We start from the raw sequence: 18,762 nt of genomic DNA, 5'->3' as shown, positions 1-18,762 counted from the left end.
CAAAAACATTTTTAAAAAAAAGCTATTAACAAAAAAAAAAGCTATTACAATAGTCCAAGTGAGAGGGAGAAATAACTAAGATGATAGCTACGCAGATGGAGAGTGGAGCTCAATTTCAGAGATAATGTGGAGGAAGAACTATTTATATGCATTTACTATCTTTCATTCTCACTCCACAACAATTTTTTTTTAAATAAAAGAGAAACAACATCCTCATGATAAATACATAATTGAGCAAAACAAATTCCTACAAGTCCAAAAATGTCTTATTCTAGATTTTAAGGTATGGAAACAAAATAGACAGGGTTTATAGCCTGTGATTAGATTAGGGAGTGGGGGAAGAGGAACAGTGTGGAGCAAAAAGTATGTGGCACATAGGGAAAAGAGAAGAATGAGCAGGATGCCTCCAAGAGACATAAGGAAACTTGGAGGTTATGGGGAATTAACAAGTTCTATTTTGAACATGCTGAATCTGAGATGGTGAAGAATAGAAATGTTCAGAAACCAGTTGGAGTTACAGCACCTAAGTTAAGGAAGAGATTAGGGATGGCTACATAAAATTTGAGAGATGTGTGAATGAAACAAAAATTAGATCTGTGAAAAAGGATAATTAGTAGATGATTTTTAGAATTACCATTAAACAATTCATCACTTTGTAGTGATTATTTTTCTCTGACACTGTCAAGAGTCCTCTACCTGCTTTTTCTCTTCTAGCAAAGACTTTTGACATCCCAGGTTCTCTAGCACACCACACTTGGGTATCAGAGCTATTTCCTTATTTAATAATGGCAGAAATAAGGTTGGACTAAGTAAGTAGTAAGCAAACTATGCTTTTGACATGATAGAAAATTCTTTCCTTCTCAGATATAAAATCATTTCACATACAGCTATCTTTCCACAAAAATACTAAAAATGTGCCCAAATCAACTAGCACTTTTACAATTCACATTTTATAAAACACTAATTATAAATGAAGTGCTAAATTTCACTTAACATCCCAACAACATGTATCATAATTCCTCACCTTTTGTAATTTCTCTTGTTCTTTCTCCTGCTCAGCTATAAGTATTGACAACTGCTGAGCATGCTGTTCTTCAAGTCTCTTTCTCATTTCTTCAAAAGCCAACATCTTATTTTTTAGCATCTCTTCTCCTTCTGCAAAAAAAAAAAATGTGCTTTTTGGAAAACTTATTGCATTTTAAAATATGACATTAACAATGTCAAATTTATTTACATCATTGCACTAAGTGTTAGGTCTTCTGAAATTATACAAAAAGTTTGTTCCAAATATATGTAATCTCCACATTCTAGCACTTCTTAATTTCACTACTGCACTCCATATTTGCTACCTAATAAAGACCCATAATACTTTACTTATGATCATTTTTTGCTTTCTATCATTGCCAGAATAAAAGCAAAACACATGCCATCATAATTCTGTCTTACATAAGTTCACTAGAAGATAAAGACTCCATCAATTTTGCATTACACATAAAAGGTGGAATCACCTGAACTTATTCCCTTATCTCTTCTTTCTGTTCTCTGGATTCTATGTTGATTTTTTTCAATATGTTATTTCAAAAGTGCAAAGTCTTGAGTATGGGGTTCCCAAGGACACTTCCTATTTATAATATCTTTCTCTAATAATTGGATGTTAAAAATGTCCTTGCAAATCTATCAATGAACAGCACAGAAAACAGCAACTACAGCTCAAATGTAAGTTCATAAATCAGTGTAACAGATTCAGATCAATAGAACATGGTCTATGTAAGAGTTTTATTTCATCATTAGGAATATCTCATCTCTATCAATATGGTATGGACATGGCATGGACCTCAAATGGGCATCTAAAGTTTCATAATCTAATAAAGTCTATATGAATAAAGAAAAACTCATCAAATTACAATGGTACGATATTTTGCCAGATGGATTCAATCCACAATCATGATGCATGGATTAAAACAACTGTTTCCTTCAAAATTTAAACTAAAGATACTATGATAAAATTGCCATTTGGTATGTGTTTAGTAGTAGATGCATGAAAGCTCTAGAGTACCTTACCTTTGAAACTAATTTCTAACATCTCATTCTTGTTAATGTAGACAGATCCCACAGAAAATCTTTTTTCCTGTATCCACCGTCTCTCCTGTTCAGCTGTTCCAGCTGTTAGAATATAAGGACTGTTTTCTTTTTGCAAACCATCAATATCTAAATCAAGTCTCCGCTTAACCTTCTCAAAGCTGTTTTCCATAACTTGTTCACTTCCACAGGATCCATTTGGTGTATCCATCTGCTGTCTTTTATTCTGGCATTGCATCAGTAGTGGAGATGGATTTTGCACATCATAAGATTTATTCAGTTCTACTTGCAAATTGCAGTTTTTTTCTAACATACTAGCTGGCTTGATTACATTCATTATTCCACACTTCTGACTTACTATACACTGACTAGTTGCATATGGCTCATGCAATTTTGGAAGTATAGTACAATTATTGTCAGTTTGGTGAGGCTCTCTAGCATCAGATGCTATTTGACCTTCCATTGTAGCAGTTATAGGAATGACTTTGTTTTCTAACTGATTGATAGAACTGTTTGGTAGACTTTCATTTGATTTACCTAAGACTGATACTTCACTTCCAGTTTCAGAAGCATTTTTATTGACAATATGAACTTTGCTAGGACAAACTTCAGTTAAATCATTAGGAAATTTTGGCACAGACTCAGGTATATTTGTTTTGTCTTTGACATCTTGTATGATTAAATCCATGGCCCTTCCTTTTTCTTTGGGACTCAATTCATAGGCATTTACTGGGTTATTTATAAGTATATGACCTGTTGATGAAGTCTTGGGTCGCCTCCGATGCATTTTAGGACTCACACTTGGCTCTGGACTAGGTAACTTGGCATAGGAACCTGTAAAACTTTTGACAATACTACTTTCAGGATCAAAAGTGGAAGTGACTTTAAAATCTTCATCTTCATCCGAATCCAGAAGAGTTGGTGTACCCCTTCGCACAGGTATGTCCACTTTGGAGAAGCTGGCTAAAACTAAAGCATTCATGCTGCTCATGTGGGTGGTAGCACTTTGGAGAAGAATATTTGATTTATTAAGGCTTGGCTTATCAAGTGAAACTGAACTACAACTTTTGCTTATAAACCTTGCATTCTCTTGCTCAGAGACACTCATCTTAATAACATTGTTCTCTTTGTCCAAATGGCTCTCAGTGATGTTCTTCGAGGTATTTTTCATGCTGCGCCGAGTTTGTTCTCGTTCTATGTATTCCTTTGACTTTTTCATAAGATTCTGAAGGCTCATCATATAAGGATCTGAGGTGGCTTCTGGCATGAGGGAACACTCCAATTCTCCATCTCTTTTGGGGGTCTCATCTACAATCAGTGTCTCATGTGAGGTATCTGAAGATGTCTCTGGAGAAGTTTCATTTCCAACCAGGTTAGAAATAGGGTTTTCCCTTTGTTTGATAGAAATGCATGTTTCTATACTTTTATCTGAATCTGTCCCATTCAGTTTTACTTGGGCTAGGGTATCGGAAGGCAAAATTTCACTAGTCTCTTCAACCTTTATTGTAAGACTTGGCAAATTATCATTTGGAAGTATACTGGGAACATCCAAGTCTCTGATTTCAGAATTAAGGTAAACTGCCTCAGGTTCCCACTGATCAAAATCACTTATATTTGGCGCTTTTCTGACCTGCAAAGGGAAATTTGGAAATTGATTATCTTAGTTATAGAATAATTCCATTTAAGTTTTATAAATGTTATCCAACTGAAACCGGAGAATGAACTAATCCCTACTAAGAAGAATCTTAAGTTCTAAAGGGAGAAACAAAAAAGTATATATACATATATATGCATTACAAATACAAATACATATGTGTGTATATATGAGTGTGGGTAAATACAAGGAAGTTTGAGAGGGAGGGTACAAGCAGTCAGGTGGATAAGAAAAGGTTTTATGCAAAAGACAGAGCTTAAGTTGTACCTTAAAGGAAGAAAGGACTGGAAAATTGTGTGGCAGAAAGTAGGCATAGACCAATATCATGCACCCGATATCAAGATAAAATTGAAATTGGGTACAGGATTTTGACATAAAGGGTTATACTAGAAGCCAAATGAAAACAAGGAATAATTTATCTGTCTGATCTATGGAGAGAGAAGTTTTTAACCATACAAGAGACAGAATGCAAAATGGATAATTTTCATATTAAATTTAAAAGTTTTACATAAATAAAACCAATGCAACCAAGATTAGAAGGAAAGCAGAAAGCTGGAAGACAATTTTCACAGACAGTATTTCTGATAAACTGACAGCTAGTGCTTCTGATAAAGGACTCATATCTAAAATATGTATATATATATAGATATAGATATAGATATATATATAGATATAGATATAGATATATATAGATATAGATATATAGACAACCAATTTAAATTTATAAGAATAGAAGTCACTCCTCAACTGATAAATGTTTAAAGGCTATGATCAGGTAGTTTTCAGATGAAGTAATGAAAGCAATCTATAGTTATATGAAAAAATGATCAACTCTGACTTACTACCTCAAAATGGCTAAAATGGCAAAAAAGGAAAATGATCAATATTGGAGGGGATGTGGGAAAACTGGGACACTAATGCACTATTAGTGAAGTTGTGAACTTATCCAACTATTCCAGAGAGCAATTTGGAAATATGCCCAAAGGGCAATAAAATTGTGCATACTCTTGGATCCAGTAATCGTACTATTAGATCTGTATGTCAAAGAATACATAAAAAAGGGGAAAAGACCCACATGTATAAAAATAGCAGCTCTTGGAGCCAAGATGGCAACAAGAACAGATCCTGTCTTAGGCGCTCTCTCATAAAACTCATAAGCTAAGGACTCTAATTAAATTTTCGAGAGACAGAACCCACAGAGGGACCCAGTGAGGCAGTTCTCCTACTCAAGGTAACCTGGAAAAGAGCAGAAAAGGCTCTGCTCCCCAGGGTCAGAGGGGCAGCCTGCCAGAGGGGTGGCCCGCCAGAGCAGAGTCCCCCCAGAGCAAAAGAACTTCAGCCTCCTGGAGGCAGCCCCAGGGCACTGGCTCACAGCAGCAGGGGCTGGCTCACAGCCAGGGGAGTTTCCTGAGCTATACCCCGAGAGCACCAGGCACAAATTGGGGGAACAACTGGGGGACCTCTGCCAGAGCAAGCACGAGAACATGCAGCCCAGCCCTCAGGGCACACAGAGAAGCATGGCCAGCTCAGCTGAGTTCCAGGAAACAGAAGCAGCCAGAGCCAGTAAGCAGGAGCCCCCAGGCCATGAGCCCACTGAACCTAGGGAGGGAGTGAAGAGAGACAGAGACTGCAGAGCTCTGTCCCTGGAACAGGACTCTGGGGCTCTGACCACATTCAGATCCTGATCGCAGTCTAGGCCGCCCCCCCCCAATAGAACAGCAGGGCCCCTCCACCTCAGCCCCGTGGCAGGGCAGGGGGGCACATATGGTCATTCACAGACCAGGAGGGAGGACAGAGCCTCACACACTGAGACCCTTGTGGAGTGTCCCAAAAGATCAGGAAGCACCACAAAAACAGGCTTAGGCTGGGAAAATGAGCAAGCAGAGAAAAAAGAGGAACACAATTGAGAAATATTTTGCATATGAGCCCAAGAAGGATCAAAATACTCAGTCTGAAGATGAGGAAGCACAAGCTCCTGCATCTAAAGACTCCAAGATAAACAGAAATTGGGCTCAGGCTATGACAGAGCTCAAAAAAGACTTTGAAAATCAAATGACGGAGTTAGAAGAAAAACTGGGAAAAGAAATATGAGAGATGCAGGAAAAACATGAAAATGAAGTCAGCAGCCTAGTCAAAGAAATCCAAAAAAATGCTGAAGAAAATAGCATGCTAAAAACCAGCTTAGGTCAAATGGATAAAACAGTTCAAAAAGCTTTTGAGGAGAACAATGCTTTAAAAAAAGCAAAATTGGCCAGATGGAAAGAGATAAGAAAACAGTCTGAGGAGAACAAATCCTTCAGACAAAGAATTGAACTCAGGGAGACTGATGAATTTACGAGAAACCAGGACTCAATACTTCAAAACTAAAAAAAATGAAAAATTAGAAGAAAATGTGAAACATCTCATTGAAAAAAACAACTGATATGGAAAGATAATTTAACTTTAATTTAATTTGACTTAGGAAAGATAATTTAAAAATTATTGGAATACCTGAAAGTCATGATCAGGAAAAGAGCCTTGAGCCTTGACATCATTTTCAAAGAATTACTACAGGAAAATTGCCCTGATATTCTAGAAGCAGAGGGCAAAATAGAAATGGAGAGAATCCACCGATCCCCCCCCACCGAGAAAGAGATCCCAAAAAACCAACCCCTAGGAATATTATAGCCAAGTTCCAGAACTCCCAAGTCAAAGAGAAAATATTACAAGCAGCTAGAAGGACACAGTTCAAATATCGTGGAGTTGCAATCAGGATCACACAGGACTTAGCAGCAACTAAATTAAAAGCACATAGAGCCTGGAATATAATATACCAGAAGGCAAAAGAGCTTAGAATGCAACCGAGAATCAACTACCCAGCAAGGCTGAATGTCCTCTTCCAGGGAAAAAGATGGACTTTCAATGAACCAGGGAATTTCAAATGTTCCTGTTGGAATGGCCAGAGCTGAACAGAAGGTTTGATCTTCAGATACAGGACTCAGTTAAAGCATGGAGATTGGAGGAGAGGGGGGAAATATGAAGGACTTGATGATGAACTGCATGTATTCCTGCATAGAAAAATGACACTGATAATACTCATATGAACCTTATCAGTTAATAGAGCAGGTAGAGGGAGCTTTTATAATTGAAGCACAGGAGAAAGTTGAATTTGAAGATAAAATACAGGGTAAAAATGGAGTCAATAGAAAAAGGGGAAATGTAATGGGAGAAACAAAAAGGAGAGGGGGAATAGGCCAAGATATTTCATATAATAAGATTTTTCTTTATTACAATGAGCTATTGCAATGATATGAAAGGGGAAAAGGCAAGGGGGAATGAGGGAATCTTCGCTCTCATCAGAAGTGGTTAGGAGAGGAAACAGCATATATACTCAACAGGGTATAAGCATCTGGAGTAAAAGGGGGGGACAGCGGGAAGGGGGGGATATGAGTGATGGAGGACAGGATGGAACCATGGGGGAGAGTGGTCAGATATAACATATTTTCTTTATTACTTCTTGCAAGTGGCTGGGAATGGAAGGCCTGTCCGGGACCATAGGGCCAGGTGGATGCTGAGCATAAGGGGTGGTATGGGGGCTCAGGGCCTCTTGGCCCCAGAGCTGGGGATTTATCTGCTGCACCACTCAGCTACCCTACAGCAGAGTCAGAGTGAAAGGAGAAAGAAAATATAGTACATGCTGGTGGAGAAATACGAAAGGAGGGAGTTGCGATCAGCAATGGCAACAGTGGAAAAATATGGAAGTAACTTTTGTGATGGACTTCTCATAAAGAATGTGATCCACCCATGACAGAGTTGTGCGTGTTGGAACAAAGACCCAAGGATGTTTATTATTATTATTATTATTATTATTATTATTATTATTATTATTATTATTATTATTATTATTATTATTTGGGGGGGTGCAGGGCAAATGGGGATGGGTGGCCTGCCTAGGGCTGCATAGCAGGGTGATCTTTGGGTGTCTGAGGCCAGGTTTGGACCCGGGTGCTCCTAGCTCAAGGTCCAATGCTCTATCTGCCACCCAGCCACCCCTACTACTATTGAAGCTGTTAAACATGACCTCACCCCAGGGTAAAGCCTAGCACTGACTGAAGACAAAAATGTTTAACAGCTTCAATCACTCCCTCCAGGCCAAGGGAGAAGACCTCAATCAAGGTCACAGACACTCCAGAGAAAGCAACCAGCAGCCCCTATTGGCCAGCTGGTGAATTTATGCTCAGTCAGTAAATCCTCTAACACCCCCTACTAGCCAGCTGGAGATATTGCCCTCAGTGAGTTCAGCTTCTAGGGATCCCAACACCAAATCCCTGTGAACCAGACCCTCCCAAACTCAAGGTCTTATCAAAATGAAGAAAGATCAGCATTCATAGAATTTATAGGATTCATAGAAAAATTCTTGGAAGGAAAAGACCCTAACTCAGAGAGACCTAGAACCTCTTAGGAGAATATGATCTGCTCTCCAGCACAGAAAGACTTCCTTTAAGAAATAAGGAAGGAATTTAAAAATCAACTGGAAAATCTGGGAAAAGAAACCCAAGAGAAGATTAACACCTTGTAACAAGAAAACAAATCATTGGAAAATACAATTGGACAAATACAAATGGGAATAACTCTCTAAGATCCCCAATTGAGAAAATGCAAAAAGAAAATAATTCTCTCAAAACCTCAATTGGTAAAAAGGAAAGCTCTTTCAAAAATAGAATTGACAAATTGTTAAAGGAGTTGCAAAAGGTAAATGAAGAAAACCCCTCTCTAAAAAAAAGAATGGAGTCTACAGAAACTAATGACTTCATGAAACAGCAAGAGCCTGTTAAACAAAACAAAAAATAGAAAAAGTAAAAGAAAATACAAAATACCTCATCAGCAAAACCACTGACCTCAACAACCTGAGAATTATTGGACTTCCTGAAAAGACTGAAGAGAAAAAATCCTGGACTCAATATTACCGGATCTAGTGATGGAAAATTGCCCCGATATGGAACCAGAGGGCAAAGTAATTATTGGAAGAATAGATCGATCCCCTCCAGAAAGAGATCATAAAATGAAAACACCAATGAATGTTGTGGCCAAATTACAGAACTATCAGATAAAAGAAAAAATCCTGCAAGCAGCCAGAAAGAAACAATTTAAATACCAAGAAGCCACAGTAAGGATTATGCAGGACCTGGCTGCATCAACATTAAGGCATTGAAGGGCCTGGAATGAGATATTCCGAAGCTCAAAGCATAGAATGCAGCCAAGAATCCACTATCCCGCAAAGCTGAGCCTCCTTTTTCAGGGGAAAAGATGGACATTTAATGAAATGGAAGAATTCCAAAAATTCCTGATGAAAAGACCAGAGCTAAATAGGAAATTTGGACATCAAAAAGGAGGTTCAAGAGACACATGAAAAGGTTAAAAAAAGGGGGGGGAAGTAAAGGAAAAAAACTGCTAATAAGATGAAACTGGCCTATATCCCAGCATGGGGAAAAAGATTTTCACAACTCTTGAGAATTGTAACTCTAACAGAGGGAATATACTGAGTCAGAAGTGATGGACACTCATGACTTATCCACGAGACTTTTATCCAATGGGATGAAACTGGCTATAACCCTACTTGGAAGAAGACTCTAATAACTCTCAAGAACTCTAACACTATCAGATAGAATATACTTAGCTAGAAGTGATGGAAACTCAGAATTTTCTATTATTCAGATAGAATGATTTAAAAACACCTCCTCCTTAAAAAGGGGGGACAGGAAGGAGATGGGAAGAGGGAGATGATTGAATGGGGTAAATTTCATTACATTAAGAGGTACAAAAGACCTATGGTAATAGAAGGGAAGAAGGGAGGAGATGAGAAACATTTAAATCCTCCTCTCATCAGATTTGGCTTAAAGTTAACTTACACACATACTCAGTTAACTTAAAAAAATCTTACCTTTGAAGTATTAAAAGGGGAAAAGGGGAGGGGTGGGTGGAGAAAGGGAGGGGGAGAAAAAAGAAAAAAGGAAGGGAAGGGAAAAAGAGAAAGGGGAAAGAAAGAGGAGGGGTGGATACAGGAAGGCAAACACACTAAAAGTGGTGGTATTCAGAAACAAAATACTACGGAATATGGATAAAGGGGAGTAAAAGGGGAAAAATATAAACAGAGGGAAGATAGCATGGAGGGAAATTAAGAATTAGTAATTACAACTTTGAATGTGAATGGGATGACCTCTCCCTTAAAACATAAGCAAATAGCAGAGTGGAGTAAAAACCAGAATCCTAGAATATGCTGCTTACAAGAAACTCATTTGAAGCAGAGAGGTAAAAGGTTAGAGCTTTTGCTTCAGCTGAAGTGAAAAAAGCAGGGGTAGCAATCCTTATCTCAGACAAAGCAGTAACAAAAATAGATACCATTAAAAGAGATAAGGAAGGAAACTAAATCCTCTTAAAACTTACCATAGACAATAAAGGGATTTCAATACTGAATATATAAATATGCACCCAATGGGACAGCATCCAAATTCTTAAGAGGAGAAGCTGAGAGAACTACATGAAGACATAGACAGCAAAACTGAAATCTCCCGCTGTCAGATCTAGATAAATCGAATGATAAAATTTTTCTCTGAAGTACATGGCACTTATACAAAAATTGACCATGTACTAGGGCATAAAAACCTAATGATCAACTGCAGAAATAGTGAATACATCTTTCACAGATCACAATACAATAAAAATCATATGCAATATTGGGCCAGGGAGATATAGATCCAAACTAACTGGAAACTGAATAGCCTCATTTTGAAGAATAAGCAGATCAACAACAAATTATAGAAAGAATTAATTATTTCATCCTAGATAATGACAATAATGAAACAACATACCAAAATCCATGGGATTCACTCAAAGAGGCTGTCAGTGGATATAATATATATTTAAATGCTTACATGAATAAATTAGAGAAAGAGGAAATCAATGAACTAAATATACAACCAAAAATATTAGAGAAAGAACAAATTAAAAATCCCCACTTAGATACCAAATTAGAAATTTTAAAAATTAAAGGAGAAATTAATAAAATCGAAAGCAAAAACACTACTGAATTAATAAATAAAACCAAAAGTTGGTTTTATGAAAAAAACAATAAAATTGATAAACCTCTGGTCAATTTGATTAAAAAAAGAAGAAAACCAAATTGCTAGTATCATAAATGAAAAAGGTGAACTCACCACTAATGAGGAGGAAATTAAAGTAATAATTCAAAATTATTTTGCCCAACTCTATGCCAATAAATTTGACAATCTAAGTGAAATGGAAAAATATTTACAAAAATATAAGTTGCCCAGGTTAAATGACGAGGAGATTAAGTACCTAAATAACCCTATCACAGAAAAATAAATTCAACAAGCCATCATGAACTCCCTAAGAAAAAAATCTCCAGGGCCTGAAAGATTTTCAAGTGAATGCCATCAAACATTTAAGGAACAATTGGTCCCAATTCTATATAAACTCTTAGGAAAAACGGGAAGATGGAGCTCTGCCTAACTCTATGAAACCAGTATGGTGGTGATACCTAAACCAGGAAGAGTTAAAACAGTGAAAGAAAATCATAGACCTATCTCCCTGATGAATATACATGCAAAAATCTTAAATAAAATCTTAGGAAAAAGGTTACAAGTTGTCACTAGGATAATACATTACAACAAGTTATCATTAGGATCATACATTTTGACCAAGTAGAATTCATTTCAGGAATGCAGAGTTGGTTTAATATTAGGAAAACTGTTAGTATAATCAATTATATCCACAAACTTATCAGAAATTATATGTTCATATCAATAGATGTTGAAAAGGCTTTTAACAAAATACAGCACCCATTCCTACTAAAAACACTAGAGAGTGTAGGAATAAATGGACTGTTCCTTAGAATAATTAGCAGTATCTATCTGAAACCATCAACAAGTATTATATTCAATGGGAAGAGGCTACAGGGATTCCCAGTAATATTAAGGGTGAAACAAGGATGCCCATTAGCACCATTACTATCCAATATCGTATTAGAAATGTTAGCTTCAGTAATTAGAGAAGAAAAAGAAATTGAAGGAATTAGAATTGGGACGGAAGAGACAAAACTCTCACTCTTTGCAGATGACATGATGGTCTACCTAGAGAAGCCCAAGAAATTATCTAAAAAACTACTGGGAAACAATTAGAAATTTTAAAATAAACTGTCATAAATCCTCAACTTTTCTGTATATGACTAGCAAGATATATCAGGAAGAGCTAGAAAGAGAAATCCCATTCAAAGTAACCTCAAACAATATAAAATAACTGGGTGTCCATTTTTAAAAACAATTATAAAATACTTCACAAACGAATTAAAACAGATTTAAATAACTGGCCAAACATCAACTGTTTATAGATGGGTAGAGCTAATATAATAAAAATGCCAATTCTACCAAAAACTAAACTATCTGTTTAGTGCCCTACCAATCAAAACTCCAAAAAAAATTAATGAGTTAGAAAAAGTTGGAAGTAAATTGATATGGAGAAATAGAAAGTCAAGAATTTCAAGGGATTCAATGAAAAAGAGTGCAAAAGAAGGTAGCTTAGCCCTACCTGATCTAAAATTATATTATAAAGCATCAGTCATCAAAACTGTCTGGTATTGGCTAAGAAATAGAGTAGTGAATCAGTGGAAAAGACTAGGTGCAATAGCAGGAGATGATTATAGTAATCTGTTGTTTGATAAACCACAAGAGTCCAGCTATTGGGATAAAAAGTTTCTCTTTGATAAAAAACTGCTGGGAAAAATGGTAGTATGGAAGAAACTTAGATTAGGCCAATACCTCACACCCTTTACCAAGAAAAGATCCAAATGGATACAGGATTTAAACATAAAAAAACAATACTATAAGCAAACTAGAAGATCAAGGACTAGTTTACCTGTCTGATCTATGGAAAGGGAAGCAGTTTGTGACTAAGGAAGAGATGGAGAATATCACTAAAAACAAACTAGAGGATTTCAATTACATTAAATTTGCACAGATAAAACCATTGTAACCAAGATCAAAAGCAATGTAGTAAACTGGGAAACAATCTTTACAACTAATGTTTATGACAAAGGACTCATTTCTAAAATATACAGAGAACTGAGTCATATTCTTTAAAAAAAGCCATTTCCCAATTGACAAATGGTCAAAGGATATGCAAAGGCAATTTACAGATGAGAAGATCAAAACAATCCATATTCATATGAAAAAATGCTCTAAATCATTACTTATTAGAGAAATGCAAATTAAAGCTTCTCTGAGGTACCACCTCACCTGTCTCAGACTGGCCAATATGACCAGAAAGGATAGTGAGCATTGTTGGAAGGGTTGTGGGAAATCTGGGACACTATTACATTGTTGGTGGAGCTGTGAACTCATCCAACCTTTGTGGAGAGAAATTTGGAACTATGCCCAAAAGGCAAAAAAAAAATATGCATACCCTTTGATCCAGCAACACCACTATTTGGTCTATACCCTGAAGAGAGATGAAAAAAGGGTAAAAACAACACTTGTACAAAAATATTCATAGCAGCCTTGTTTGTGGTGGCAAAGAATTAGAAATCAAGTAAATGTCATTCAATTGGGGAATAGCTTAGCAAACTGATATATATATATATATATATGTCATGGATACTAGGAGGGATGGGAATTCAGGGAAGCCTGGAGGGATTTGCATGAACTGATGCTGAGTGAGATGAACAGAACCAGAAAAACACCAAACACTCTAACAGCAACATGGGGGTGGTAATCAATCTTGATGGACTTTCTCATCCCATCAGTGCAACAATCAGGGACAATTTGGGGTTCTCTGCAATGGAGAATACCATCTGTATCCAGAGAAACCATTGTGGAGTTTTAACAAAGACCAAGGACAATTACCTTTAATTTAGGAAAAAAACCTGATACCTCATTGTCTGATCTTGCTATTTCTTACACTTTATGTTTCTTTCTTAAGGATATGATTTCTCTCTCATCACATTCAATTTGGATCAAGGTATACCATGAAAACAATATAAAGACTGACAAACTGCCTTCTGTGGAGCGTGGGGGGGGAGGGAAGTAAGATCAGGGAAAAAACTGTAAAACTCAAAATAAATAAAATCTTAAAAAGAAAACCCAGTTTAGGCCAAATGGAGAAAGCAAAACAAAAGGCAAATGAGAAGAATGCCTTAAAAGCAGAATTGGCCAGCTGGAAAAGGAGATAAAAGAAGCTCTCTGAAGAAAATAACCCCTTCAAATGCAGAATGGAACTAAAGGAAGCTAATGACTTTGCGAGAAATCAGGAAGAAATAAAACTCTTCCAAAAAAGCCAAAAATTAGAAGAAAATGTGAAATATCTCATTGGAAAAACAACCTCAAAAACAGATCCAGTAGAAATAATTTAAAAATTATTGGGCTACCTGAAAGTCATGACCAGGAAAAGAGCCTAGACTTCATTTTTCAAGAAATAATACAGCAAGGGGCGGCTAGGTGGCGCAGTGGATACAGCACCAGCCCTGGAGTCAGGAGTACCTGAGTTCAAATCCAGCCTCAGACACTTAATAATTACCTAGTTGTGTGGCCTTGGGCAAGTCACTTAACCCCATTGCCTTGTAAAACTATAAACTAAAAAAAATAAAATAAAATAAAACAGCAAAACTGCCTTGAGATCCTAGAAGCAGAAGGTAATATAGAAATCCAAGGAATTTACTGGTCACCTCCTGAAAGAGATCTAGGACTACTATAGCCAAATTCCAAACTCCCAAGTCAAAGAGAAAAATACTAAAAGCTGCCAGAAACAAACAATTCAACTACCATGGCTCCATAGTCGAGATTACACAGGATTTGGCAGCATTTACATTAAGTGCTTGTAGGACTTGGAATATGATATGCTGGAAGGCAAAAGATCTTGGTTTACAGCCAAGAATCAACTACCTAGCAAAACTGAACATTCTCTCTCAGGAGAAAAAATGAATTTTCAATGAAACAAAGGATTTTCAAATTTTCCTATTTAAACAACCAAAGCTGAACAGAAAGTTTGATCTCCAAGTACAGGACTTAGGTGAACCATAGAGGGGATGGACAAGAAGGACTAATTATGTGGAACTTAATGATGTCAAACTGTTTGTATTCCTGCATGGGAAGAAGATACTGATAACTCATATGAACTTTCTCATTCAGAAGAGCAGCTAGAAGGAGTATATATAGACAAGGTACAGGAAGGAGCTGAATTTGATGGTAATAAGATAGAATCAATGTGTGATAAAGTACTAGGAGGAAGGGAAAGGAGAAAGAAAGGGCTAAGATATTTCACAAAAGAGTCAAGATAAAGCTTTTACAAGATAATGTAACAGGGGAAGACAAGGGGGAATGAGTGAACCTTCATTCTCATCAGAAATGGCTCAAAGAAGAAACAACATACACACTTAATAGGGTATGGAGAGAAAAATGAGAAGAAAGGGATGGGATAAGGAGGAATGGGGGAGGGAAGGGGGGAATAGGTGATAGAAGAGAGGGAAGATTTTGGGAGAGGGTATTCAGATAAAACACACTTTTGGACAGGTATAGGATGAAAGGAGAGAGAGAACAGAATAAATGAGAGTGGGGAGGAATAAACTAGTAATAGCAACTGTGGGAAAAATATTGAAGCAACTTCTCTGGTGGACTTACAATAAAGAAGGAAACTCATCCCAGAGACACAGACAGAGACATTGGAATCTAAACACAGATTGAAGTACTTTTTTTTTCTCCCTCATTATTCTTGAGGTTTCTCATTTTCTTGGGGAGCAATAGGGGGGAGGGTATGTTTACTCTTATAACAAGATTATAATAATATAAAATAAATAAACCAAAATAAAAATCTGTGGAGTCAGAATGCAGACCAAAGCAGACTATTTTCACTTTTTAAAACTGGTTTTGTTTTTTTCTTTCCCATGGTTCCGCACCCCCCATTTAGTTCTGATTCTTCTTTTACAACATGACTAATATGGCAATACAGTAAACATGAATATACATGGATAACCTGTATCAGATTACTTGCTGTTGTGAGAAGGTAGAAGGGAAGGGAGGTAGAAAAATGTGGAATTGAAAATCTTACAAAAACATGAATGTTGAAAACTATCTTTGCAAGTAATTGGAAAAAACTAAAATAAAATAACATTTAAAAAAAAAAGAAGAGGGTGCAGCTAAGTGGCACCGTGGATAGAGCACTGGTCCTGGAGTCAGGAGTACCTGAGTTTAAATCCAGCCTCAGACATTTAATAATTGCCTAGCTGTGTGACCTTGGGCGAGTCACTTAACCCCAAGTCCCTTAAATAAAAAAAATTTTTCATAAAAAGAAAGGTACTCTAGGAACTAGAGATAAGGAGGGAGTTTATTTCAGGCCTGTGAGAAGTGGAGAATCATGGGAAAGGAAAAGAAAGGCTAATTTGACTGGATGGTAGCATATAGAAGGAAGAACAACATTCAATAAAGCCAAAAGGATAGATAAGGGTCAGATTGTGAAGGGCTTCTTAAGTGAAACAGTGGAGCTTATGTTTGATTCTAGAGGTAATAGGGAGCCACTGCAATTTCCTGAGTATAGAAACCACTCTGTCATATCTGGGATTAAGGAAAATTACTTTGGCAGTAGTGTGTAAAATGGACTGGAGTAGGGAAAGGCTTGAGGCAGGAAACTAATAAGGGAACATTGGAGTAATTTAGGAGTGAGTGAACTAAAATGACAATTATATGAGAGGAAGAAAAAGATGATAAATTTTGTAAGAAATGACAAGGTTTGGCAAATGATTGGATGGGGTAAACAAGAGTGAGAAGTCTAGGATAATGCCAAGGTTATTAACCTGGAAGACTTGAAGGATGATGGTGCCTTTGACAGAAAAAAAGTCTGAAGAGCCGACGGTTTGGAGGGAAACATAACAAGTCCAGTTTTAGAAATGGTATTTAAGATGACTCTGGGACACAGAGTTTAAAGTGTCCAATAAATACTTGATGATGTAGAACTAGAGTTCAGAGAATATACTCAGTTTGTATATATAGATCCCAGACAGAGATGACAGTAAAACCCACGTGAGCTAATGACATTATCAGAAGAGAGAAAGCATAAGGAGAAAGAACTGGGGAGAACCTTGAAGAACATTTCTAGTTTAGAAGACAGCCTGAAGCACCTGGATCTTAATCTAATACATAGAGGATTCTAGCTATCAGGTTAGATTGTTTAAAGAAGAAGATGAAAAGTCTTATGTAAATTCATGTAAATCTATATTATATGTCTACATATTATGTATAATTAAATTCTTCTATAGAAGGAAAATAATCTGTGTTATCTAAGATAAATGCTTCTTACTAATTTCAAATTTTTCAATTTTGTGATGACTAGGTTATCATACTAATTATTTCTTCCCATGATCATTACCATATTGATATACCAAAGTAAAACAAAGTATTAATGGTTAAAAAAGTGATGCCCTATAAGAAACATATAAAGTAACTTGATGTTAAAAAAAAAAGGGGATGTGGGGCAGCGAGATGGTCCATTAGATAGAGCACCAACCCTAAAGTCAGAAGGACCTGGGCTGAAATCCAGTCTCAGACACTTGTGTGACCTTGGGCAAGTCACTTAACCCCATTGCTTAGCAAAAAAACAAAAAAAAGGGGGAATCCTTGACTACTGATTCTTTATAACAAATCTGACTTCAAGCATTCTATAAATTGTTATTGAGGCAGTTGGCTACATGATGAATAGAAAACACTAGAGCTATAGTCAAGAAGACTTGAATTCAAATCCTGCCCTAGAAACCTTCTAGTTGGGGCAACTAGGTGGTGCAGTGGATAGAGCACCAGCCCTGAAGTCAGGAGGACTTGAGTTCAAATCCGGCCTCAGATACTTAATAATTACCTAGCTGTGTAGCCTCAGGCAAGCCACTTAACCCTATTGCCTTGCAAAAACAAAAACAAAACAAAACAAGAAACTTTCTAGTTGAGTGACTCTAAGGAAGTGACTTTCACTCTGCCTCAAGTTTCCTAATCTGTAAAATGAAAGCATTAAAAGCCCTGACCTCTCAGGGTTGTTGTGAGGCTCAAATAAGATAATATTCTTAAAATTCTATGTAAAGTCTGTTGTTGTTATTCTCAATATTAATTAAGTAGACTTAACAGATGCTTATTCAATGTTTAATAACATTTAAGTATTAAAAATGATATAAGCACAAATTTACTTAGGGCAAACAATGCTAAACCATAATCTAACAGTATTCAAAAACACACTACCTTAAGCTATTTGGTGTCATACAGCTCTTTGGCATTCTATTGAATCCTATGATCTCAGAATAATGTTTTTAAATACATAATACATAAGATGTATACATAATACATAAGAAAAAAATGAGTTCATGAATCTCAAATTAAGAACCCTTGAACTAAAAAAGGTATTTGTGGATAAAAAGGTAAGTCGAGAACATATGCAAATAAAATAGTAAACTATAATAAAAATGAGGAAAACGTAAATGCAAGAAAACTTTCACAGAACACATTAAAATAACATCTTGTGTCCTAGATATTTTCCTCTGGAAAAATGCAGATGCATAACTGGCAGAATTTAACTAGTATATTTTCTGATATTAAGAAAGCCTGACAATAAAAGGGATGCTGCCACCCATCTTAAAGGCAGGGTGTCTAAAATAGGACAATGCATACTCCCCTCTTACCTTGCAAATCCCTAGACATATGGTTTCTAGGCAGTTAGTAGTAAACAGCACAACAATAACACCTTGTTTCCATACATAGAAAGAAAAATAACTATATCCATTCTTAGATCATCAGAGCTAGAAAGGACCTAAGGAAATTCTTTAATTTTTACACCACTCCTCCCACCATTTTACTAATGAGAAAACTGATATCCACAGAAGTGAACTGATTTTGTTCCAGGCCCCAAAGTTAAAGGTCTTTAAAGTTAGCCCTGGAAAGAACCCAGGTCTTCTAGCTCCCAGCCCAGGACACACAGACTATACTTTACCATAATAAGAGCAAATTCTCTAC

General features: G+C 36.6%; 1 protein-coding gene across 7 annotated transcripts in view; it reads right to left on the bottom strand.

The window, feature by feature from the left end:
* CCP110 (centriolar coiled-coil protein 110) overlaps window positions 1-18,762 on the bottom strand; it is a 45,203-nt gene that overhangs the window by 15,551 nt on the left and 10,890 nt on the right. For all 7 annotated transcript variants that reach the window (XM_074208373.1, XM_074208375.1, XM_074208376.1 and 4 more), the window contains exons 4-5: window positions 2,062-3,709; window positions 1,025-1,155 (exon numbers count right to left, since the gene is read on the bottom strand). In XM_074208373.1, coding sequence (XP_074064474.1) covers window positions 1,025-1,155; window positions 2,062-3,709 — 1,779 coding nt within the window. The remainder of the gene's footprint in view (window positions 1-1,024; window positions 1,156-2,061; window positions 3,710-18,762) is intronic.

This window comes from Macrotis lagotis, chromosome X, assembly GCF_037893015.1.
Source record: "Macrotis lagotis isolate mMagLag1 chromosome X, bilby.v1.9.chrom.fasta, whole genome shotgun sequence".
Taxonomy (NCBI): Eukaryota; Metazoa; Chordata; class Mammalia; order Peramelemorphia; family Peramelidae; genus Macrotis; species Macrotis lagotis.
Note: the sequence above shows the minus strand (reverse complement) of the source record. Positions and strands in the feature narration are given on the sequence as shown.